The following is a 27,093-nucleotide window of genomic DNA, read 5'->3' on the forward strand; positions in this document are numbered from 1 at the left end:
TTGGTTCCCACTCGGTACATAACCACAACACCATCATGCATCAAGGCTACATTGTGAAGCAAGACCAAAAATCTCCTTCCTTCAGGGACATTGCAAGTAGAGGCAAATAAGTCATTCCATGAATGTATGATTACTGACACATGAGGGACACAATGCTATGAAAAATAGAAGAAGGAAGCTGACCTAAGTCCAAGAATTGGGAAATGCTCCTCTGAATAGTGAGATTTAAACAGAGATTGGTTAAAGTGAAGATTTAAGTAGAAGTTGCTTAAGTGATTCACATGCAGTGTATTCCAAACTTAAGAGGAAATGGTGAATTTGAGGAAGCCAAGTGGCTGCAGTGTAAACGGTAACAAAATAGTTGGTGAAGACTGAGGTGGAGAGAGGTCGTTCTTGCTTCATCTCTCTGACGGTGGAGCCATGGCTGTGGGAAGCCATTGCACATTGGCAGGGTTGGATCTGAGAGCTTTTCAGGAGGTGGAATCCACTGGACTTGGATATGACAATGAGGAAGAAAATGGAATCTAGGATAACTTCTGGGTTTTGTTTTTTAGCTTAAGTGTCCAGAAGCTGGTTATATACATTGAGATCATTGAGAGGGGGACAAGTGTGTAGTCTGTATGTGATACTCATAGGAAATGTGCTGAAATAATTTTTAGGTGAGGTGACCTGGAGTTTGACTAGACAAATTTCAGCAAAGTAAGAAAACAAACATTGTATCCATATCTGAGTATGAATTTTTATCTGTCTCTGTATTATCTGTATGTTTTTCCAATATACACATATCTCTCTGCATGAAAAATACTAAATTTATATTTGTATAAGTTTTCTGAATTGAGAGAACAAAGCTTAATGTTCAGAGAGGGTACAGCTTAGTGTCTTGAACACCATACTTTGCTAGTAATCGTAATTCTACTGTTGTTATAACCTCACAAGAAAATAAGTAAAGATGCTCTTTTCAGAGCCAGATAGCTAAGGTTTCAGTTCATAAAACAAAGAGACTTTGGACTTCTTATATCAACTGCTTGATGTCAGACCACGTCAAAGTCGGTTTGGAGTAGAAATACACCTCAGGAGATGGGCAGGGTCACCCCCAGCATTCCATGAGCAGAAGGAGACTGTGATTCAGGCAGTGATCCAGGAAGACAAACAGGATGAGATTTTGTGGGAACTGCAGGGCAGGAGGCAAACCTGGAGTCCTGCCTGGGGTTGGCGGACTGTGTGGAGCTGGGCTGGGCAGAGGCTGCTGCCCTCTTGCTTTGTTCAGTGACACAGCCTCCCTTCTTCTCTTCTAGAGATGCCTGCAGTGGATGGTTGGGCTTCTCTTTCTTGGTCCGGTCCCTACCAACTTTCTCATCAGTTCTGTCTCATTCATGATCTTTTCTGCTCTTTAAGGGCTTCCATAAGTGACCCTCGCTCCTTCTTTTCCTAGTGTCTTCCAAGACCCCTATGTTGAATGAGACCCAACATTCTTTTGATCCTCAGTTTTCATTTCCTAAAAGGTCATAGAAGAGTCACCATAAGCATGCACTGAACGTTTTGGGGTGGGAGTCACTATTGGACATCCAAGGAACACCACCCTCAGAATAGAACCTTGGGCTTTGCAAGGCTGCAAATATTTACAGAAGTAAACTGCCTCCCTCCTTCTCCCACAAAGTGCCTGATGAATTAGTAACTGAAGGCGTCTCTGTTAGCAGGCAAGTGTTTAACAACTGTACCACTGTTGTTGTTATTGTGCACCATTGAGTTGGAATCAACCCATAACTGACCCTCCAGCAGGTTTTCAGAGGCAGTTAATGGCACAGGAGGAGACTGCCCAGCCTTCTCCTGCAGAGCAGCTGGTAGATTGGAACTGTGCCTTCAGAATTGTGTGCAGCCTCTTGCCATTAGGCTACCAGATCTCCCTACTATACTTAGTGCTTGTTGTTGTTGTTATGTGCCGTTGAGTCACTTGAGACTCACAGCGACCCAGTGCACAACAACCCTGAACCCCGCTCTATCCTGAGCTATCTTTACTGTCTCCAACACACCTACCCCCATCACCTCAGTCACTTAGAGCTTAGTGCTCCTTAAAGAACACTAAGCTCTTGTTATCCATATACTAAACAACCAAAATACTTAAGTAATAATTTTCCTACACTTTTGGTTTTATGATAGATACCCCAAGTAAATATGATAGAGGGATATTTATCCGCTAAAGAAGCTCCAGATGTGCTTTAGGATCGGTTCAAATTCAGATTGCCATACATTTTTCATCTCTGGCTTTTATCTGAAGATGATTTTGAAGGATCTGACAATTTTTATATAAAGCTCTCCCAAGTATATTACTTTATTCCAGTTGCTTGCTATTCAGAAAACCCGCTGTGAGCTGTGAGGAACACTTTTGTAAATTAGAGTCCTCTTGTAGCTGATGTTGAAAGTAAGGATTAATTATTGTAAATGTTACTCAGAACTGCCATTCTGTCTATAAACCTGCTGATTGGAATTGGTCTTTGATTTTAAAAAAAAAACAAAAACTTGCCCAGTGTACTCAGTTCTTGGAGATTCGACATAATCTTAGTGAGCGTAACTCCACTTAAGGAGACTTTGATGGGGACATACATCTGGTTTAAGTGGGTAGACGGGTTCGACCAGACCCCAAGGCATCCCTAGTTGCTTTTTCTGTGTTTTACACACGGGCCTGATTTTTGCCATATGCACTGCAAAAGAACAAACAGATATGTCTTGGAAAAGGTGAATCCAGAGTACTCTTTGGAGGCAAAGATGGTGGAGTTTCCTCATTATACTTTGGACATGTAGCTAGGTGAGGCTGTTCCTTGGAAAGGGACATCATGCTTGTTAAGATGGAGGGTCAACAAAGGAGGGGAAGAACCTCAATGAGACAGGTTGGCACAGTGACTTCAGCAATTATAGGGTGTTAAAGATAATGAGGACGGCACAGGCTAGAGCAAGGTTCAGATTGGCTGTTCATAGAGTCACAGTGAATCATGCTCAACTCGCCTAACACCACCACCACCAACTACAAATTACTGTATTGAAATCTACCAGGTCTATGTTCAGAGAAAGGGCTCATCCAGACGATGCTGTTGTGATATACGATTGTAGAGAAAATAAGGACCTCTGCTTCCTGTTTAATATTTAGTAAAATTTAATATTCCAGCACAAAACCTACGGAATAATTTCATATTTAAGTTTAATATTTCAATAGCTTAAATTTACCTTGGGTTTTATGTGACCAGTACAACTAGTTGTATTGGGAGTCAGTTTCTATTTGTTGTGATACTGCCTGTGCCTGAGTAGAACTGTGCTCTGTAGGATCTTCAGTGACTGATATCCTGAGAATCGATCACTCAGGCTTTCTTCCAGGAGCCTCTGGGTAGGGTAGACCCAAACCAGGAGGTAGACTAGCAGCTGAGTGTGTAATTCCCAGGGATGCCACATGATCCATACTATAGCCCCTTCCTGGAGTAGATATTGATGAATTAAGAAGGAGAGTTTAAGAGAGGTGAGAATGGGATTAATAGGTTGGGCAATGGATGTTAAACTCCTCAGAAGGTAGTTTCTCATGAGAAAAACAAAGCAGAGAATTGTAGCATATCTCAGGCAACTGAATGAAAAATCTCCTCTAATTACAAGGATATTTCTGTGGAGAGTAAGATTTTCGTATTAACACTTTGTATTTGTCTCCGAGTGGCAATGCTGTCGCAGATATTCAGAAATATTTTTATTTCCAACCTTTCTCACTGGTGTTTATTTAAATAGTAGCTGGGGTCCCAGGAGGGAAGTAACAGAATTCTCTTTTACTAATACGTCAATAGAGGGGTACATCATTCATACAAAACATACTTCTTGGACCTTATATGTGTGCTACTTATTTTCTGTTTTCTTTCCTTAAAACCTTCTCCTTATTTTTTTGTAGATGTGACTGATTATTCTATCATTCCTCCCCCCTTTTTTTTTATCTTTCACCTGGCTTCTCTCTCTTTTTTTTTTTTTTAAATTTAGTTTGTTTATTTTTCATTTCAATGAACATCTACAGAGATTTTGGAATTCCATCCCCTTTTAAACACTGGACTTTTAGCTAGAGGGTTGATTTCTGCTTTCTTTGGGGAGGGGTTCCATTACAGGCCTCTTAGTAATCCAAGCACTGGAACTGGAGATGAGGTGTGCCCCCCTTCATCCCTGAGCAGGCATGAATAGTAAATTTGGATTCCTGACTCTGGCCAGCTGTTCACAGGCAGACAAAGGGCCCGAGACGAGGGGGAATGACAACAATGATTCATGTTGGTGTGGGAGTGTGGGAGTCAGGCGCTGAGTGGATTTGCTCTGGGAGTCAGGACAGCTCCATGTAGTTTCCTACTGTGTTATTTGATTTGGATTTGATCACCTTCTCCTCAGAGTTTTCTTCTCAAGCCACAGCCCAGTCAGAGGGAGTTAACACTTAACAGACACACTTGCAAATACACTTGTTTCCAGGAGTGAATGAAAAATGGATTGTCTCGTGTACAGCTCAGTTCAAGACTGGACTTCCCCCATACTTCCAGTTCCTCATCCCTACCACTAAACCCTGCTCTCCAAAGCTTCCTTCAGTAGAATTAAAACTCATTCCTCACTTTTGGTGAAACTTGGTGAAGTTTTGTGTTCTTGAGAGAAGTCTGTCCCTGAAGAGGACCGCCCCCTCTACAATGGCTGATGAAAGGGCATGAGTGTGTGGGACAGTGTTCCCCAGTGCTTCTAGAAAATGGAAAGAGACAACGAATGAAAAATAAAACCCCAAACTACTGAACTAGTTGCTGACCAGTTAACTAGGACTAACAGTGATAGCATGTGTGCAAATTAGAGCTGTGCTCTGTAGCGTTTACTTGACTTTGACCTTTTGGAAGCAAATTTCCAGATGTTTCTTTCAAGGTATCTCTAGATGACTTTGAACTTCCAGTATTATGGTTAATAGGTGAGTACTTAACCATTTGTGCCATGCGGGCCTTTCAAAACAGAAATAACTCTTTTGTAATTATTGGGTCATGATTCTCAGTGAGAGCGAAGTTTTACTACCCCTTTACTTTTTACTTTTTTGCCTCCCTTTGCCTCTTTTGGTTGATAATGATGTTAATTTTGTAGCTATTTAAGCTACCGAGTTCAAAGTAGTTCAAGATTTCAAATTCAATAGGGGAAATTCTCTCCCATTCTGTCTACTGTCTTTTACTTCCTAAAAAGTTTGACAGAGAGTGCCAGGAGATCTTAAGTTTGTATGTATTTTCTCATTGCAATTTAGTTTTCCGATTATAGAAAAGTCTGAGTAGCAATCAGTATGCCTCGCTTTGCAAATCTAGGTCTTAACATATGCAACAGGGAAATGAAATCACTGGTTGGACTGAGAAAAGAAATACTAGGACCCGCCATTATCAGCAACATATGTATTTTCACCCACAATTTAAGACTGCCAGTCGACATTTCTACAGATATATCCAGTTCTGTTCCGTCTGCACCTCATATGCCAGAGAAAAACAAAACCAGAGGATCAGATGATTGCTTACATCTTTGCTCATTTCATGGTTCTTTACAACATTTTCTCTCAGGCCCCTTTCCCACAAGTGAGCCACATGTGACCCGCAGTCCGAAGAACACACAGTTAGTTAGCTGTGAGGGCCTGGCTGGACGCTTCATTGTCTGTCTTCTGATCGCTTCTCCCTTGAGAGGAGGAGGACTAAGAACTGAGATTCCCAGAGCTGTCTGACTGTGGATCAGCAAAGGCACTTATCTGTTTGGAAGGCTGGAGACAGGATGTGATGGCGTCTGTGTGAGTCATCATTATACAGAAACCCAGGAGAGAGACTTGGAATTATGTAGACAGAATTCTCATTGCTTGTGCATTGGAGGCTACTGAACTTCCCATCCCAACAGACCTCTCTGTGCCCACCTCTGAGCACTAGTTTTTGTGTTTTTTTTTTTTTTCAGAGAAAGCTTGTTAGAATATTAAGCCTATTTGTCACTTCATTACTGTGGCACCCATATGACTCTTACTCAAATAAAATAACTTCTAAAATGAAAGACTGCCAGGTATTTTATCATTTAACATCAATGTTTAGTTGATTGTCTTTTATCCAGGCTCTCAGAAATGACCCTCAAGTCATCTGATTTTGGAGTATGTGATGTTCACATTTATAAATATGTGTAGTTCTTTGGAAGCCTTCACCATTAAGAACCAGATAAAGCACTTTAAAAACATTCTGATGTCCACCTCAGTGTAGTTTTTTACTGCTTCCTCTGATCCTCTCCACCCTGCTCCGGCAGATCCATGCTTGCTATGAACAGAATCATTTATTGTTGCTGTGTACCTTTGAGTTGCAGCTGACTCATAGCTGACCCTTCAGCCAATTTTCAGAGCCAGTAATTGACACTGGAGGAGATTGCCCACCTTTGTTCCGTGGAGCATCTGGTGAATTTGAACCAAGTGCTTTTCGGTTGGCAGAGCAATTTCTTACACCACTAAGCCACCAGAGCTTCCTGAATCATCTCTTCAGGTTTGCTGCTTTCATCCTTCTTATTCTGGATTAAGTGAGGCCGATGATGTAGTCCATTACATGCGAGGCTGCCAGAAGGATTCATGGTCAGAGTCTTCTAGCTGCTCTACAGGAGAAAGAGGAAGCTGTCTGCTCCCTAAGGATTAACAACCTTGAAAACCCATTAGAGAGTCACCAGGAGCCAGGATGACTCAGGGGTGATGGGTTTGGTTTTGGTTTTCTCCTTGATTAACAGGAGAAAAGGACAGCAATTCTCATTCACCAGCTGCTATTGTAAATATTTATCCTCAGAAATCCTCTGGGAGCAGGTTTTCCTGTAGGATTTGTATGAGCCTCAGTGGCAATGGAGAGCAAAGATTGTTGTTGCTATTATATGCCATTGAGTTGCTTGTGACTCATAGCAACCCTGTGTACAAGAGCCCCAAACCCTGCTCTATCCTGTGCTAACTTCATTGTCTCCTACACACCTACTCGATCCATGTAATTGAAGGTCTTACTCTCCTGCGCTGTCCCTCCACCCTCCCAAACATGACATCCCTCTTCAAGGACTGGTCCTTCCTTGCAACATGTCCAAAGTATGTCAGACAAAGCTTCAGAATCCTTGCCTCCGAGGAGCAACCTGGCTTCACCCACTCCAGGACAAACCTGTTTGTTCTCCTAGCAGTCCCTGGTATACTCAACTCTCTTCTCCAGCACCACAGCTCAAAAGCACGAATTCTCTTACCATCATCCCCAGTCACTGTCCAGCTCTCTGATGCATAGCATGAAATGGCAAAGATCAGGATCACACAATTGCTCGGATCAGGCACACCTTAGTCTCCAACCTGACATCATTGCTCTTGAGTACTCTGGAGAGGTCCCTGACAGCTGACTTTCCCAATGCAATTCATCTCTTGATTTCCGGGCTACTGGTACCAAGAGTGTTGACTGTGGAGCCAAGCAAATGAAAACTGTTAACTCAATCTCTTCACCATCCATACTGATGCTGCCAATTGGCCCAGTGGTGAGAATCTTTTCTTTTCTTGATGTTGAGCTTCAATCCATAATGAAGGCTGCAGTCCTTGACCTTCTGGAGCAAGCGCTTCAGGTCCTCCTCAGTTTCAGCAAACACGGTTGTGTCATCTGCATAAACGCAGGTTTTGATGACTCTTCCACCAATCCTGATGCCACATTCCTCCTTGTACAGCCCAGCGTCCTGGATGATCTGTTCTGCATGCAAATTGAAAAGGTACGGAAACAGAATACATCCCTGGTGGACACCCTTCCCATTTTTGAACCATGCAATTTCTCCTTGCTCTGTTCTGACGACTGCCTCTTGGTCCAAGTATAGGTTTCACATAAGAACAACCAAGTTTTCTGGGATTCCCATTCTTCTCAGAGTCAGCCACAGCTTGTGATCCACACAGTCAAAAGCCTTTGCATAATCAATGAAGCACAGATAGACATTCATCTGGCACTCTCTGCTTTCTGCCAAGATCCATCTAACATTAACTGTAATATCCCTAGTACCACGACCTCTTCTAAACCCAGCCTGCACATCTGGCAGTTCTCTGTTGACATGTTGCTCCAGTTGTTTTTGGATAATTACAGGCAAGAAAACCCTAATGGTGTAGTTCTACTTTGTGACACCCGAGGTCGCTGTGCTTGGGGCCAGGAGGGGATTAAGGAAGTAAGAGCTCAGGGTTGAGAAGCTTCTGTTAGATTGCACAGCTGCAGACAATTTAGGGAAGCTTTTGGCTATTGAGAGTCAGTGCTCTTTGTCCTTTAGTGATCCTCCTGTCTCGAGGTCAGTGAATCTCAGTGTGATCAGCCTGCCTGCAAATGGATAATGCACATAAGGCTTCTAGGAGAGGTTCAGGCCCATCACGGCCACTCTTCTATGTGTGTACACACATACAGACACATGCCATTCCAAATCTTAGGTAGCCTTTGCTTCCATCAAAACATTCTGAACTTAAATAGACATTGCTTTTCAATGAAGACAAGCAGTCTTTTAATTTGCTTACGAGGTGAGTGAGTACGGGCCAATCAATAATTCCAGCTACAGCCCATGAAATACTGCTCTGAGTTAGACCTTCCTGCGATGCTGAGGAGCACTGTGTATGCAACCCAATTAGTTGACTGTTTCAAACACAGAAGTTATTAATACAAAAGGGCTTGAGGGAGTTATTTATAGAAGAATTTTTGTGAAAAGATAGTAGCAGATATTTCTAAGAAGTATTGTGATTTATTTTATGAATCATTAAGAATTTGTAAATATCCACTTTACTTCCTTTTACCTTCTCAGTGGTGGCCCAGGTTTGACATTAGAGAAAAGTGTGTGCTTTGTGAGGTTACAGGGGCCATTGCTGAATGGGTGGCAGGTGTACAGGTTACTGTCTCCCCCACAAGGAAAAGCTGGAAGGGTCAGCTGGGCAGACTGTCCTCTCAGCAAGACTGAGATTGGCACCTGCTTCCTCTGTCGTTCAGGCATTCTAAGAGAGAAAAGACACAGTGATCTGTTTCATAAAGACTGTTGTAGTCAAGGTGGTTTCAACCACAGCAACTCTGCATCAGGTTCCAAGTCTCTGGTCTTTTACTGACAGCGACTGCCTATCTTTCTCCTGTAGAGCACCAGGGGGGATTTGAACTGCCTACATTTTAGTTCAGTAAGTTAGGCATTATACCACCAGTACTGAAAAGTATTACAGCCAAGAAAATAAGTGCTTTTCAAATTGAAGTAGCTGTGACATTTATTTTTTTTTCTGTTAAAGAATGTACAGCTTGACTAGGCAATTAATGACTTGACTTTCGTAGATTCAGTGACTGTAACAGGATTGCAGGTGTGGAACTCAGGCCTGTGGGCCATGTTACATTTCCTGGATGTGCCACAGGAGATGTGCTCTCCTCACATGGCACTTCCTTTCTTCTAATTCCATCTGATGAAAGAATCTATTAAAGCCTTGGTTGAGGGTTTCCAGAGTCTATTAAAATTAACACCACCATGAAGAGAAGTATAATATAGAGATGCCATGCTTAGGAAACCATTTTCCTCATAAATACCCTAATGTCAATACCTTTGTGAGGTAGTTAAGGCAAGTACTGTTACCTCCTTTTTATGGACTGAAAAGCTCAAACCCCAAGACACTTGTCCAAGGTCAGATGCCAGGTATTTTCTGATTCCTGGAGAAGTGTTGTTTCAGGAGTCTTGAACCCACAGTTAGCCAATGACTCATGCTGTTTGCACTTTTGTTTCTGGACTTTGTTATTGTCTCACTGCTCCCTCCTTTTTTTGAAGGCCTATTTATGACTTAGCTGTATAATTAACACATGTGCATTTTACAAATCACATTCTTAAAAGGCCTCTGTGCTGCATGAGGAAAATAACAATGATGATAGTGACAGTACAAATAACTAATGTATCAGACAAAAAAATGCTTTAATGGTATTCTTCCAGTTATTTAATTCATGCATTCTCCCTTCCTCATCTCAAGAACTTGCTGAATGGAAGCACTGAAAATTTAAACCACTGTGAAAGCCAGATCCGATTGAGATCTGATTGAACATGTTGAAGTACCCTTAAAGAGTAAAGAACAATTAGTGGGCAGAACCATTGAGCTTTTAGGTTGCTATTTTTTTAAACTGTTATAACTTTGTTTATTTAAATCTGACCGCACAATAATGGAGTAATCTATAAATTCAGAAAGAACCCTCTAGAAAGTATTCACATCATGCCATCTCTCGTGAACAATACCCGGTTTTCTAAATTACTGCTTGCCACAAACTATTTTCTGATATGTGTTTATGCTTCTTTTCCTACAGGAGGAAATATAAGAAAACTTCCCAGAGGTAAGAGCGTCTTCCTGAGCCAGGCCTGCATTCTGGGTCATGGAGGTCGAGTCCTTTGTGGCCCAAATCTCACAAGTTTGGCTCCATGGTAGAGATTAATTGAAATAAATGATCTTTTGGTGCCTTCCTAGCGAGTGGCCTGCTTTATCTTCTGGTTGAGATTGCTGCTGTAATTAAATTTGATTGCAACCATTTTGTGTTGCTCTGTTGGTATATATTTTCTCTGGCGAGTGAATCCTGTAGATTAAAAAGCTTGTTACTACTGGGCTGTTAAGTCATTTTACTTTGACCAAAGAAACATTAGGCTTGGTTTGGAGCACATAGAAGTACTACTATTCATACTGTTGAGCTCAGAGTATAGGTACAGATGTAAGAGTGGGTGCTGCTTTAGTCAGTGAGTCAGTTCTGACTCATAGTGATCTTATGTTAAAGAGAAAGAGATCTTACTTCATCCTTTACCCTCCCCTCAATCAGTGGTGTGTTTGAATCAATTGTTGTGGCTTTTGTGTTAATCCATCTCATTGAGAGTTGCCCTCATTTTCCCTGATCCTCTCCTGAACACAGTGTCTCTTAAAGATACTCATTGCCGTTGAACTGGAGCCAACTCATAGCTGATCCTCAAGTGGGTTTTCAGAGACTGTAAGTCACATGGAAGTAGATTGCGCATCTTTCTTCCTCAAGAGCTGTGGGTAGATTCAAACCCGCCACCTTTTGGTTAGTAGTACAATTCCCTACAGACTACATCATAGAGCTTGTTTCCTTTAAAGATGGTGGTGGATTTTTAATTTGCCAGTGGGAAGGGTAATTTAAATTAAAATACAATCGGGTTTTTGTCACCCTTCATGTACCCCCTAGGGAGCTCTGGTGACCTGGTGGGTAAGGAGATATACTGCCAACCCAAAGGCAGCTAGTGGAATCCAACAGCTGCTCCATGGGAGAAAGATGTACAACCTCCTACCTTGGGATTTACAGCCTCTGAAAATCTGCTGGAGGGTCAGCTATGAGTCAGTGCCAACTCCAAGGCAATGAGTTAAGCTGTTGATAGAACTTTATGGATGTATTGCACCTGTAAAGATAAAGCCTCTTTACACAGTGGAATTCTATGCAGCACGCAGGAGCAATGATTTTGTAAATTACTACCTAACTTTGTAGGAGGAGGACCTGGAGAGCATTATGCTGAGTGGACTAACTCAGCCCCATAAGGACAAATACTGTATAAAACCATTATGGTAGAATGAGTATGAGGATCCAAGGAGGAAGGGGCAGAGGGTGGAAGCAGAGAGGTGAGGGTGGGAAAAGGAAGGGAGTAATCATCGAGTTGCACAATTGAATGGGTGGGTGGGGTGAAGGAAATGGGAAAAATCTGGTATGGAAAAACAGTGTATTCGAACTTTGTAAATAAGCTAGTATAAAATAAGAAAATAAGAAACAAGAATAAAAGAAAAGGAAAAAGATAAAGCCTCTGCAGAGTTGTGAAATGTGCTTTGCCTGCCCTTTAATGTAGGCAAAGTAAGTCATTCCCAAAGTAAGAAAGTCACACAGTAAGTCCCGGCCTTGGCCTTCACCTGTGTGCCTCTTAAAGGTGAAAATATATCCTAAGTCTAGTTCTGAAATGAGTTATGGTGTATGAGTGTTTGGCCTTCCACTTCCAATGGAATGCCCATTTTTCATTGTTTATAGGAATTTACCTCCCTAATAAAGTTCTCTTTTCCTGATACTGTTTGCTGATTGGTGGAGTAGTATATATTTAGGCGATGATGTAGGATGAAGGTAGATTCTCCACGTAATACAATAATGAGTATGGGAAATGTCATGATGGGATTTATTCACAGCTTATTTTGTATATTTTTAAAAACACAAATCATTTGTTTTTATAAACGTAATTGAAAAGTCATGGTACATAAAGCCTCATATAACTTCAATTTTTTGCATCATCGTCTTTTGCATCCTTCATTCAACCTTCCTTTCTATTCTGTAACTTCAGCTATACTTTATATTAAAAATATGACTCAAAAGAACTACATGGCATGGATGTGTTTTTAAGAAGTGCTTTGCTAAAATTGCAGTGAATATGTAATTTGTTGTTGTTGCTATTGTTGTGTGATGTAGAGTTGGAACTGACTTATAGCTGACATTCCCGTGGGTTTTCATAGATAGTAAATCATACTATTGGAGGATATTGCCCTTCTTTACTCTGTGAAGCAGCTGGTAGATTTGAACTGTCTGCCTTCAGGATTGCAACACAGCTTTTTACCACTAGTACACCGGAGTGCTCACTTTCTTTCTCTGTATATATCTTTATCTATACAGGCAAACTGAATATATTGCTTTCAAGGGCAGAACACTTATCCCATTTCTTTAGCAGAGTTTGGAAATCACATTAAAAATAAATAGGACTGCTTAAGACCTTCTATTGAAAGAGCTCTGGTGGCCTGGTGGTAAGGAGTTCTGCTGGCAACCAAAAAGTACTCAGTTCAAATCCACCAGTTATTCTTTGGGAGAAAGATGGGCAGTCCTCCCATGCAGTTAACTATCTCTGATAAACTGTTGGAGGGCCAGCTATGGGTCAGTTCAGATTTGATGGTAGACAACAACAACAGACCTCCTGTTGGTGAAAATGAAAAACCTTCAGCTCAATCTAAAAAGGAAGTGTCTCCTTTTTATTGTATTTGACATCCATATTGTAAATTAGAAACACTACATTCTTATAAAAAATTACAAATTCAATTAAAATTTGACAATAGGTTTCAACAATGCCATTTTCTGATAAATACTTCTTTAATGTCATTCCTAGCAAGCATCATCTCAAAGCAGAAACTCCTTTGTCATGTGACTTGCTCACCATGTCAGTAATCCAACATGTTGTTATGTGCTGTCGAGTCAAGTACAACTCATAGCCGCCCTATGAACAGTAGACTTGAACAGTGCCCTCTTCTGCACATTAGAGTTCATTGCCACAGACACTATCAGTCTTGCTCAGGGCCTTCCTCTCATTCCCTGGCCCTCCACTTTCCAAGCATCATGTCCCTTTCAAAGGAAGAGGTGCACAAGCCATTAAGGGGTGAAAAATGAGCTAAAATTGTAAAGCTTTCCTAGAGGTTGATATACTTTCCAAAATTGAGCTTACAGAGAAAAGGCTAAACAGTTCTGTCTGGGCTCGGAGGGCTCCTACTAATAATTTCATGTGAACCAGTGAGCAGGATGTAAATTAATCACTCAGATGAGAGGACATAATAGCTTCCAGCAGCAAAAGGTAATTTATCATTTTCACATGTAGTTAACTTGGGGTGTGAGATTCTTCAGCATTGCCTCAATTTTATTTTAAAGAGAGATAAATAGACGGATGAGAGGGAATTTTACAGGAGAGCTATTCAAATCTGTCAAGTTACAAATTACTTTGCCTATTTTTTAAGGCATTTTTTTGCATATCAGATGTGAATGCTGTTGCATTTTTTATTATGTGGTTGTAACAAAAAGGAGGCAATCTTTGATCAGCTTGTTAAAAAAGTTGTTCAAAGTGCAGATTAATAGAGGATTGACTTGAACTCTTCTATTTTTAATCAGACATGCATTTTCTTGTAAAATTGATCCATGTTCTGACTATCATTGAGTAGCAGACTATCCCCAGGGTACCTGGATAATTCATTGATAGACTGACACGGCCACTATCAGATGTCAATGAGCCAAATCTGATTGACGGGAACCTGTGTGTCAGATCAGACCTGTGCACCACAGAGTTTTGATCTTCTGAAGTCAACCACAAGGCCTTTCAAATTCTGAAGCATTCCCTGGGGAAACTCAAGCTGCTAACCATTTTTTTTTTTAATTTTTTTTTTTTTTTACAGAGGTTTTGGATTTCCATTCATTCATTGCCGCAATTTTCTTCCTTCCCACCCCTCCCCACCAGCTCGCTTCCCCCTCCGAAGAGAGAAAAAAAAAAAAAAAAAAAAAAATACAATTCCACGTCCCTTCCCCCCACCCCCCACCTCGAGTACACTTCTCTATGCAACCTTAATTCTGGATTCCTGTGCTAACCATAATACTCAATCATACATCACTTATAATCATCCGAGTATGACTCACTGGCTTCCAGTGGTAGAGGCTTTAAAGAACATCTTGGTACCCTGAATCAGAAACTAGTCTGTTTTAATATATGTTTACCTTTTGATGTTTCACTTGGACTGGGAGTAACTGTGATTCCTTTTTCAATTTAGCATGGAGCATTTCAGTGAGGAGTTTATTGTTGTGCTCTGCTGAGTTGGAGCCAACTTCTAGCTGATCCTCCAGCAGGTTTGCAGATGCAGTAAATTGCAAAGGAGACTGCTCATCTTTCTTCTGTGAATTCATGCCATGGCCCTTTGGATTGGCAGTGTAGCTCCTTACCACTAGGCCACCAGAGCTTCCTCAATTGGTTAGTTGAATGCTAAGTGTAGTTATTTGGTGCAAGTTAATAATAAGTCAATTTTTATTGATAATTGGTTAATTCAATGTGGTGGCTTCATTCAGGAAAACGAATTATGTAAATAGTGTATAAAATAAATATCTAGTGATTTTGCCTTGTGTTACTCTACCTTTGTTTATATTTTTCTTGCTAAGTTCATTTGTTTCCCTTTATATATTTACCTTTAAAAGCCATATGAAAGGGGGAAAGTCCATTAGCTTTCAAAGAAACCATCTTACACTACAACTTTGAAATGAAGCAGTTCTTTTTCTGTGAATATTTCATAAAGTACTAGACAGATCTTAGCGGCAAGAGTGGCTTTGCTGACGGTGATTCTACCGATCCTTGCTTTTTGTGTTACCAGAAGTGCACTCATCTTTTCCAAGAGCAGAATTTCGACCTAAGCAGTGATGTTATAAGTGCTCTTTAATAGGCTTAGGAAGTGCACTGGTAGGTAGGAGCATAGCTTTGCCCTGCTCTGAAAACTTTATTGGATTGTACTGTGAATCAACATGATTAAGAGGAATCATTCTTTGCCTTGTGAATGAGTCTGACCCATGAGGGCCAGTCATTCCAAGAGACCTGCTGAAGTGGTGAATGGTAATTTAACAACTAGAGATGATTGCACAGTAAACTTGCTGCCCATAACATTCTCATCAGGTTGTTTTTAATACTTCTTCAGCTTTAAGTTTTCAAGTCTGGCTTTAAGAAGTTTTCATCTTTGCAGACTCTGTACAAAATAATCACCAATACTTAACAACGATCTAATACTTCTTGGATACTCTTAAATAAAGGAGCTTTCCTTCAGAGAAACTGCTATATGCTGAATTTGTGTTAGGACTTCTCTTTCTCATATACACACCCCTTTACTTTATGTGTTAGGTGATGATGTGATGGGTCAGTATAATTTAGAGGCATGTGCATATGTAAGAACGTTTCCACAAACTTGAAGCACCTTTGTAGATACATATTCAGTTTTCTTACATCTGGATTATGGGATAGGGAGTTTGGTGGCCCAGTGCATAGGGAATTGAGCCGCAAACTCCATAGTAGTACCTCTCTGAATCCACCGGCAGTTCCTTAGGAGAGAGATAAGCAATCTTCTCCTATGCAATTTACAGCCTCGGAAACTCCCTCAGAGTTAGCTATGAACTGGTTCCTACTAGATGGCAATGACAGAGAGAGTTTGTCAGTATGGTCAAGTTGCAGAGTTTTGAACTATACCAGATAACAGACTCTTTATTAGCATAATATTTTTGTTGTTTTTAATCAATAATCCTACCTCTGATTAGATAGCTCAAGTAGAAGTGCAGAGTTCTGATTCTGACTGTCTTTTATACACTTGTTTTCTAAATAAAGATCAATCCATGAGCAGCTAATTGAAACAAAAGGCATCTGTTGGATTTTTTCCTTTATAATGACACTATATTTGATAGTTGTTGTATTGTTGTTAGGTGCCGTCAAGTTGAGTATGACTTATAGCAACCTATGAACAATAGATCTGAACCCTGTCCTGTCCTGTGCCATCCTTGTTGTCTCTGACACATTGAAGCCCGTTGATGCCAGTTTAAAAGAAGTTTATTTAGTAGTTGTTTCCAAATAACAAGGAGCTCTGTAGTGTAGTGTGTAACTTGTCAAGCTACTAAACAAAAGGTCAGCATTTCAAATACCATCATCTCTGTTAGAGAAAAATGACCAATCTTTCCCCATAAATATTTATGGTCTAAGCAATACAGTAGAGGATCACTATTAGTTGACATTTTCTCGTTGGCAGTAGGTTTATACTTGTTTTGGTTGGATTTCTTTCTTTATATATAGCCCTATGACAATCTGAGTGATATTCATACCTGGCTAACTTGAAGATTAGTGGTTCGATTTCATGCTTGCACCTGGGAAGAATGGCCAGATGGTGTACTTATGACACACCAGGCTAATGAAACCCCAATAGAGAACAATTCTGTGACACCTGGATATTTGTGCTTGTTGAGTTGGAAAATACAGATTTTTTTAAATAATAATTAATTCTTTATTTCCATATACTATCTTTACTATACTATCTAACAATGAAAATAGAAATATACATAAGAAATAGCTCTCTATCAAGAGGGACACAAGGTTATCAGTGAGGCACATATGAACAAGTAATTATAATAAGAATATGATAATGCTTTGTGTAAGAAAGATCAATGGGAGAAACTGGAGCTGTGGATCGGAGAAACTTACATTATTAATGCACTCTTCTTTCACTAGATTACAAGGGAAATGATAGGATTGCTTATTTTTAATGTTGCTCCTAAATATAAAGGTATGAAAGTGTAATGTGCTAGTCTAGAATTATTTCTCCTTGACTCTGGAGAAGATATTTCTCCCATGGTTTCAGTTATTTTTACATGTATGCTTTGCTGGTTCTTTCAGCTTACTTGCAAAAGGCCACATCACTCATAACCATTTTGGAGTCAGGGGGAAGACAGAATACACACATTTGTGGAGTTCATCCATAAGTAACTATTATGTTGATATTGTACTTGTAGATAATAGAATGACTTACATTGGTTGCAAGGCAAAACAATAAATTATTTAGCCACCCGCCCTCCCACCACTAGTGGTTTCTTTCACTTGGATTTTGATATTGCTCTGTAATATTTGATGATATCAGTAATTGATAAAATCCCGCTTAGGACTCCCTAACTTAGGTCTGTCCATGTCTTGCCTTCTTGAATTAGTGTACTTAGTGGGTGTTCAGCAGAATTGCAACTTTAAGAATGAATTAGTTTGTATGGCAGGGTTGAATGTGAGAAGGTGAGTGGATATCAATATTAGGTAAACCAGTCTTCTAAGAAATTTTGTTTTAGGGTAATCAGGTATATTGTCTTCTACACTGTGCACCCCCACCTCTTTCCTAGAATACATTAAGACCTATTTGGTGAATTCTGATGCTCCTTCTGTATCTTTGACTTAGAAGGTGCGGACTGTTGACTTTACTTTTGAAATTAAAAATGGCTGCTAAATAACTAGTTTGATGTTTTTAATAATGATGGATGGATCAGTCAAAGGAAATATTTCTGCATACTTTTATTCAAGGCCTACTGGTAAGAAATTGCACTGCAATCTCAGAGACACTAGTGTGAATCTACCAGCTGATCTAGACAAAGAAGGGCAGTCTTCTCATGTGTGATTACCTCAGAAAATCCAGTGGAGGGTCACCTATGGGTTGGTTCCAACTTGACAGTAAACAACTACAACAAGTGATAACTAGGGAAACTATGGTGGCTTAGGGGTAAGGAGTTGAGCTGCCAATCCAAAGATAGGCAATTTGAATCTCCAAGCTGCTCAGAAGAAGAAAGATGGCTAATTTCCTCCCATGCAGTACACGGCCTCTGAAAACCCACTGGAAGATCAGCCATGGCTTGTTTCCAACTTGATAGCACATAGCAACAAACAACATGTGATAACTGATAATTAAAATATAGAACCTAGTAGTAACCTCAGGATTAAGGGAACCATACTAGAGACACACCCCTTTAAACATCTGTCTTTGTGTTTCTAATGATCAATTAATATTCACACTTAAAAGAGCAAGCACATCAGTTATGAGATTATATTCAGTTTTCCATCTAAGATTGAATAGTGACAGGTACTGCAAAGTAGAAAGACCAGCAATATTGATCTGGTTAGACCAGCAGTCAAGATTTAACCAACAAAGGATAATGTCCAAGGTAGAAGGCATGTGAAAGAGCTTATCTGTTCTGCAATTTTAATTAAAACATAGCCATGGAAGAAAAGAGGCCAATGGAGAGTATAGGTAGATAGTTCTGGCCAGAGTTCAGAATGTCTGGTAACATCCACTCCTTCAGTCACTGTCCTAATACATGTGTAGCAGTCTGGAGAATGCTGGTGCAGAAATCAAGACTCAACAAAGCTGCTTAGGAGGAGTTAGGGACTAATCAGAGTGAGAGAAGCTACTTTGAGCTGTCACTTCTGAGTCAGTAAGATCATCTAGGTGCAATTAATTCTTTCTCTTTCATATTTTTTCTTTTTAAAAAATTGGTTTGTAAATAATAATTCACTTTGTGTTTCATTCATGTACACTGTATTTCATACAATCATTCATATACTTATATTTTAAATAATTAATTACTGTTGATCTATGCCTATTATTACCTTGTCTTTTCAAGTCCCCATTGAATCTTTCTTATTCTTTCATATTCCCCTTCCAATCTACCCACTAAACTCTGCTATCCTAGTGCTATCCTAGTGATCACTTTCCAATCCTTTCCCCCTTTCCTTTGCCCTTTCTGGACATTTATATACATCTTACTAATTATCCTTCTTTGGAAGGAGGAGTGACCTCTACTTCCGTAAGAGCTTGCCTCCGGAAACCCTATGAACCTGGAGAGAGGATGAGAGATACCCAAGCGTTGAGGACTCTCCTTCATAGGGTTGCTATGAGTTGCCTGTGACTCGACGGCACTTAACAACAACAGCAACAATTATCCTTCTAGTTTTACAATAATGGATGCATGCAGTATTTATTTGATCTTACGAGACTGAGTTAGCATCACTCAGCATAATGTTCACTAGATCCTCCCATGTTAAATAGTATTTTATAAAATTGTTATTCCTTAATGCTGCATAGTATTTCAATGTGTTAATGTATCACAATTTCTCAACCCATATTTTTGTTGATGGGTATTTGGGCTTTTTCTATATTCTTGCTAATGTGAATAATGCTTGCATGAGCAAAGGTGTATGTGGTGTAAGCCTAAAAGTTGGCTTTTTCAGCCATTATATTAAACCCCTTCTAGTCTCCAGCAACCTTAACTGTAGACACATGGTCTTACAATTTATCAAGAGCTATGGGACTTGGATAAGAGAGAGAGTGATTCGCACGCTGAATGGCAGGACTTGAGGGAAACTGGAGCAAGGCCCTACTGAGAACAAGGCCCTGCTGAGAGAGAGATCATGGTGGTAAGATCCTGGTGATGGTGGTGGAGAGACAGTGGCATTGTTGTGGAAAAACTGTGGCAAGGTGTTACTAGAGGGGCTCTGGGATAAAAGGCACAGTTAAAAGGATTTTCTGTTCTTGCCAGATCCTTGAAGGAGAAACTGACTTATAACTGCTCTGAGGCAAACCTTGCTGAATGATTGAGGAAAGCAGAGGCATCTTAAAATTTATGTTGCTGAACTGAAACCAGGGCTTTTAACAGCAAAACACAAGTAGATAATCTGGTTTGGTACTGCTGGACTAAACCTGGATTTACCTTAGGTGATATTCTTGGCCTCCCCCATTTTCTATCTTACTTCCCTAATAAAACTCATTCTCAGTACCACAACTGTGAATAACATCTGTGAGACAACAACAAATAAAGGAACCTTTTGCTACTGAGGCAGTGAGGGGCTGTGCTATTTTGACTACCTTTGGCCTTTTCAGGGAGGTGCTCGCTTCTCTGTGCTCCCATGTCCTGTTTTCTACTTTCTAGACTATATATATATATATATATATATATATATATATATATACATTTATGTCTGGTTCATATGGAATTTCTTTGGTTAGCGGTGTACAATGACAATTTTCATTGTTCTCCTATTCATTATTTTTTGCACTTTTTAAAAATTTTTTTTTTTTTTTTAAAAAAAGAAATTGAATTGTTGTCATCCACAGAGTTTTCATGACTTGGTTTGATGTTTTTTGGTTGGTTGTGCTTTGTTACTGGTTGTGTGTGTGTGTGTGTGTGTTAGATTGCCAGGCCTTTCCTCCGAATCTGTCTTAACCCTATGGAAACCTGATTAGCATCCTAGCCATACATGAGCCTCCACTGATGAATGAATGTGGCTGCTCACAAGATACAAATTCTGTCATTGAAACACCACTGCCCACCTGACCCTCAATGCACATGTGGAAGCTTAAACAGGGGAGTGGGAAAGCTGAAAGGAGGAAACTCAAACTTTTGTGGAAAAGGGAGGTTGGATGATTATCGTGGTGGTGACCAAATCTTGGGCGACCTTGGCAAGATAGGTATTACATAGTCTTAGTATCTCAAAACAAGTCAGTTTTCTTTACCTTCAACTTTTTATTCTCCCTTTTCAGTCATGATAAATACGTTGCTAGTAGGTTCTCAGCCTTCCCACCCTATTGTTTACATCCCCTTAGTCTTGTTCCAATTCTCATTACCCATCCATTTCTTAGTGTATTCTTGATTTTCTTGAGTCTAGTTTCTTCATCTCCATTCTACACACTCATATTTGATTGAATTTTCCACAACCCCATTGGTTTCTTATTGGTTACTACAAATAAAAACAGATCTTTTGTCTAGGATCTTAAGGCTTAGTATGTACATGGCCTCCCCTCAATTTTTCTGCTTTGTCATATGTACTCCTTAGGCTGCAGTCAAGCTGAGCTCCCTTCTGACTGTCATATTTGACTTGTGTTTCTAACAGTGTTTCTTCCTTCATTCAAACTATTTCTAGTATCTTTTTTTCAGTTGTGACAAGTAGTTTACTAACATTATGTCCATCATGCTGTTTAGCCATTGTCGTTAACAGAAGCTCAGTATCTTTAAGCATTATTTCTCCTCTCTTCTCACCTATTTCTAGATATTCCATTTAAATGTTATTTCAAAGGTTCTGATTTCTATTTATTGTAATCTCATCTTTCTTTAAGATCCAATTAAGACATCATATCTTTCCGTGGAGCCCTCTTATATCTTTACATCTAACAAAGATCTTTCACTCCCAATACTTTTTGCTCTAATTATATGTGCAAGAATTAGTTGGGTACAGGCCATTCTTGCTGGAATTATTTTTTATGTACTGAATAATGAATATGCTTATTCAAAGAGTGGTACTTTGAGAATGGTAGATATTTATTAAGGGTGAACTGAATTTATGAATGAATAAAAATGAGATCCTTCATGTATTTCTATGAGAACTAAAGTCAAAATCACCAGATGGAATTTTGGGTAAATGAGGTCAGATTGGAAATGACTCATAAATGACTCTGCTGTTCCCTACATACTCCTGCACCCGGGCTTTTTTTATTTGGCCATCATACTGGCTAGTATAGAGACTTGTGAGGTCACCAAGCCAGATGGCATAAACAAGTAAGCACTAGAAAGTACGTCATTGTTTGGATCACTGACTTTGGCTTTCTTCTCTATTTTAATCCTTTTAACATGAAATTCTTGTATTTTGTGGAAAACTAAGAATAATTTTTGCTCTAGTTAGTATTGCATTATCTGTTTTCCCTCTATACAGAGTATTAATCCTTACTGTGCCTAATGCAATACCACATGTATCTGTCGGAATATTTGATGGCTGCACAAACATGCATCATTTGACTATTTTGTAATGTTTTGTCAAAATAGCTTGTAAGATTAAAGCCAGCCCTTGGAAACCCTATGGAGCAATTCTTATCTGAAACACAAGTTAGAATCAACTTGAGAACAGTTGGTTTTGGTAGAAGTTTCTAAACCAAGGGTGATATGTCTGGTGGCAAAGTCCATTACCATGAGGCACAGACTATATTGACTGCCTGTTGTTGTTGTTGTTGATTGCCATTGAGTTGAGCACAACTCGTAGTGACTCTATGAGCAAAAGACCTAATGCCTTTCCATAACAGTTATCATTTCGCCAAGTTCATAGAGTTTCCAGAAGCATATGGTTTAGGGAGTGGATGCCACTCCTGCTTCCAAACTTGCTTTACAACTAGGAGCTCCACCAAACTTTGTCCACAATGGGAAACCATCATGGTATTTGAGAACCCAGTGGCACAAGGTTCAGCATCACAGCAAATCCAGGTTACTTTATATATCACCTTGATAAAGAGTGATGTGCAAAGTGGAAGAGTGACCCTCCAGATATAACAACACTATAACAGTCTCATTTAGCAGTGTCATCAAGTTGAATACGTCTCAGAGTAAGCTTTGCACAAAAGACCTGAACTCTGTGACACAGAATATCCAAATATTGGATATTTAACCAGCAAATGCTGGTTAGTGTCCTAAACTTCTCTATGGAAGTTAATCAGTAATCAGATACAGAGAACATTATTTTTTAATGAAAATGAACCAGAGAAATTATCACATTTAACTTTACCTATTTATAGATGAAGACATTGATACCTGAGAGGGATGATTGGACAGCACTAAATCAGTACAAAAATCTACATTTCCTATCTCTTAATCTCCCCACACCTAGCAGAGATTTTTAACCAGGGATAATTTGGCTACCCTACCCTCCTTTCACAGACATTTTTGGTTGTCACAGTTGGGTCAGGAAGTTGCTAATTAGTTATATCCAGTGGGTAGAGACCAGAGACAACTATAAACATCCTACAATGCAGACAATCTTTACAACAAAGAATTCTGTGTCCAGAAGGAGTAAGAATTGCTGAGAGGGACAAATTTAGGCCTGCACCCTTAGATTTGGAGGACTAACTTACACCAAGGAGTTTGCTTCTCTTAAGTTGCTACTATAGGAAAACAATACTGACTCTCAGTAGTCTTCTCTTTACAAGTGAGAACAGTGTAGTCAATTCTACTTATTTAATTATGAATATCATAAAGGTTAGAATGACATAGAGATTTGCTTTTTCAGACAACTGAGAAAGCAAGTCTGGGCTGGGCTTTGAAGCACAATGATGTTACTGAATGCAAGGGGGTCTTTTCGTAGTCGGTTTCCAATATGATAGATGGATTGCAATGTCTAAAGCATTTTATTGCAGATCTGGGAAAGCAGAGAGAATCATCTCAAAACTGCCTCTCCATCTAAGAGTGAACATTGGTTTTTATACTTGGGTTAGATGTTACAGTTACTAGTAAACAGCTTATGATATAGTTTACGTAAGACTGAAAAAAATCTTTAAAGAGATAAGTACTAATTCAATTACATGTCACTGAGAAAAACATTTTCAAAGAGATAAATGCTAATCCAGAAAAGAATTACGTATAGCTGAGAAACAGTTTCAAAGAGGTAAATACTAATCCAGGAAAGATGCATATCCTTCCCTGATGAACAAATAGTTTAAAGTATTTTACATGACTGAAAAAAATAAAAATATAATTCTAGGGCAGAGCAACCAGTTTTGCAGTCTGTAGAAATTGATGTCAGTTTTAAAATGGTACCATATACTTTAATAATCCTGAATTTATTAATACCACCCTATCAGATCAAAGTGAGGGGTACTTGAAGCACTTGTTGCAGAAGATTAAGGAATAAAGCTTTCAGTATGAATTGCATCACAATGTCTAGAAGACAAAGATTCTTACCACTGGACCAATAGTAAGCATCATGATGGATGGAGAGGAGATTGAAACTGTCAACAGCTTCATCTGACTTGTATCCACAATTAACACCCTTGGTACCAGCAGTCAGGAAATAAGGAGATGCATTGTACTGAGAAAATCTACATTTAGGGACCTCTCCAATTATTGAGGAGTAATGATGTCAGTTTGAGGACTAAGGTGCTTCTGATTCAGGCCATAGTCTTTCTGATTACTTGCTATGCATCTGAGAGCTGGACAGTTAATAAAGATTACTGAAAAAGAATTGACTTCTCTGAGCTGTGGTTTTGGAGAAGAGTGCTGAACATCCTATGGATGGCCAAGAGAACAAACAGATATGTCTTAGAGAGGGTGCAGCTTGAATGTTCTTTGGAGGTTAAAATGATGAGGCTTTGCTTCATATACTTGGCCATGTTGCTAGGAGAGACTAGAGGGACATGAGGTTGGGAAGGGTGGAGGGTCAACAAAGGAGAGGAAGACCCTCAACCTCAACCAGATAGATTGACATGGTGACTGCTGCAATGGGCTCTTATGTATCAGGAAGTTTGAGGATGGCACAGGATAGAACAGGGTTCAGATCTTTTGTTCATAGGGTCGCTATGAGTCATACTTAATTCTACAGCACCTAATAATAAAAACAGCATCTGCCCAAATATTAGTGCTGCTAGCAATTCTAAAAACACAAATGTTTAAATAGATCTCCAGACTTTCCTTCTGAGATTCCACTGGGTGAATTTGAACCACCAACCTTTTGATTGGTAGCCAAGCATTTTACCATTAGTGCTTCAGGGCCAAGGCTAATAAACTCATTTATACTCTTTGCAGTTGAGTTGGAGCCTTGGAACCAACTCGTAACTGACTCTCCACCATGTTTCTCAGGCTGTAAATTTTACAGAAGGAGGTTGCTCACATTTCTCCTGAGGAATAACTCTTAAATTCAAACCACTAGAGAGGCATGGTAACAACTTGGGATACAAAACTCCTGGGAACACTATCATCGACTAGATCTCATTTAACCCTGTGGGTTAGTTGATTATGTGTTGTGCTGCTAACCAAAAAGTTGGCAGTTCAAGTTCACCAGCTACTGCAAGGGCGAAATATGGACATCCTGTCAATCTTTATAGCCCCAGTGTTATTTACTACTCTGTGATAGTTCAAAGTCTATAAATATCCCCTCAAAACAGCATTAAAAATGAAGCTGAACTATTAGTGCCATTCTGTGGGAAGATTTACCATGATCACAGCAGACTACACCATTGCAAACTTTTGATTTCTTTAACTAGTAACACCCATGGCCCTCTGGTAGCCTGGCTCCCCATCCTACTTTTCCAATCTTCTTTCAGCCCTGTTTCACTATAAGCCTCAACTTCCCTTCTTACTGGAGGAAGAATGGTGTAGTTCCCCGCCTACCACAAAATTTTAGTCCCAGGCCTAGGTTTTAATAAATAAGGCCTGACCATATCCTTGTAAAAATCCTGGGCCAGATCACATATTGACACTCCCAAATTTCTGAGCAAACTACCATCCCCTCTCAATCTCCTTAACAGCCCCTATAAAAGGAAATTGCTTTTGTCTGCTTGCATGCTCTTCTGACCTTCTGAGGTCCACTTAATAAAGGCCCATTTGTTACTTGGGACCAGTTTCTTCTCTCTCTTTTTAGCTAACACTTATAGCTCCAGGAACCTGATGGAGGGTTGCTCTGAGTTAAAATTGACACAATGGCTGTAAGTTTAGTTTAACCCATACGTTGTTGTTGTTTTTAGGTCCCATGGAGTTGAGAATAAGTCTTAGGGATCCTATGAACAAAAGAGCTGAACCCTGTTCTATCCTGTGCCATCCTCACACTTTCTGACACACAAGAGCTCACTGCAACGGTCACCGTGTCAATCCACCTGGTTGAGGATCTTCCTCTCTTTCACCGACCCTCCACCCTTCCCCACATCATATCTTTCTCCAAGGAATAGCACCTCCTAGCAACATGCCCAAAGTATGTGAAGTGAAGCCTCACCATTCTTAAGTAATTTAATAAGAACTAACCTTTATTTGAAAGAGAATTCAAAGGACAATTGTTAACATACAAACTTGAGCAAAAAACACATACATCGAAAGATCATCCTAGAGTTTGCAGGTACTGGTGGCCTAGTCAGTACAGAGTTGGTTCTAATCTGCCTTTAACTCCATAGAGAAAGAGGGATAATCTTGTTTGGTGCAATTTACAGCCTTAAAAACCCAGTGGAGGGTCAGCTATGTCTGGGTTGGTGCCAGTGAGTATTGGTAGTGCATAGATTATTATCTGATTTAATCTTCACTATGATCTCACTTTACAGATAAGAAACTTGAGGAAATAAGTGTCCTCACCAAGGTCACAAAGCAAAGCAGCAGTTTTCTCACGGTTTTAAGAGCAGATCTTTCTGATAACTTTTTGCCATCCCAATGGTTTTACAGTTTTCTTTACAACTATAAAACTCTTTGTTGTTGTTTTTTTCTTTTCTCAAATGAAACAAAATAATGCTGAATAAAGTCAAAAGGTCAGAAAGTATGTCTTTAGTAGTTTATTTCCTTATACCACCAATTGTTCTTTTCTTGTCAAGACATTCTGTGCTTGAAATTTCCTAGATTTGGTCTCATCCTAAGAGATGAAATGTCTCATAGAAGTTTAGTAAAGTCTTTAGAAAAAAAAATTAAATATCCTACAACTATGGCCTAGTGATAAGAAACTATGCTGCAAACCTGAAGGCAAACGGTTCAAATCTCCAGCTGCTCTGTGGGAGAAAGATGGGGAATCTCCTCCTGTGCAATTGAACTGCCTCTAAAAACTCGCTAGAGGGTCAGTTATGAGTAGGTTACCATTCGATAGGAGGGAGCTCTGGTGGCCTAGTGGCAAGAAGCTGCACTGTAATCCTGAAGGCACTTGGTTCGAGGCCACCAGCTGCTCCACAGAAGATGTAATCTCCTCTCATGCAATTAATTGCCTCTGAAAACCCTCCAGAAGGTCAGCTGTGGGTTGGTTCTGACTCTG

At 39.8% G+C, this 27,093-nt stretch overlaps 1 protein-coding gene across 3 annotated transcripts in view; it reads left to right on the plus strand.

Moving 5' to 3' along the window:
- Positions 1-27,093, plus strand: part of PDE1C (phosphodiesterase 1C, calmodulin-dependent 70kDa) — a 718,015-nt gene that overhangs the window by 333,243 nt on the left and 357,679 nt on the right. For 2 of the 3 annotated variants that reach the window (XM_006887614.1, XM_006887613.1), the window contains exon 2: positions 10,323-10,349. The exons of the other annotated variant lie outside the window; for it this stretch is intronic. In XM_006887614.1, coding sequence (XP_006887676.1) covers positions 10,323-10,349 — 27 coding nt within the window. The remainder of the gene's footprint in view (positions 1-10,322; positions 10,350-27,093) is intronic. 3 annotated transcript variants of the gene reach the window in all.

This window comes from Elephantulus edwardii, unplaced genomic scaffold (assembly GCF_000299155.1).
Source record: "Elephantulus edwardii isolate Elephantulus edwardi_28Jun2011 unplaced genomic scaffold, EleEdw1.0 scaffold00059, whole genome shotgun sequence".
Classification (NCBI taxonomy): Eukaryota; Metazoa; Chordata; class Mammalia; order Macroscelidea; family Macroscelididae; genus Elephantulus; species Elephantulus edwardii.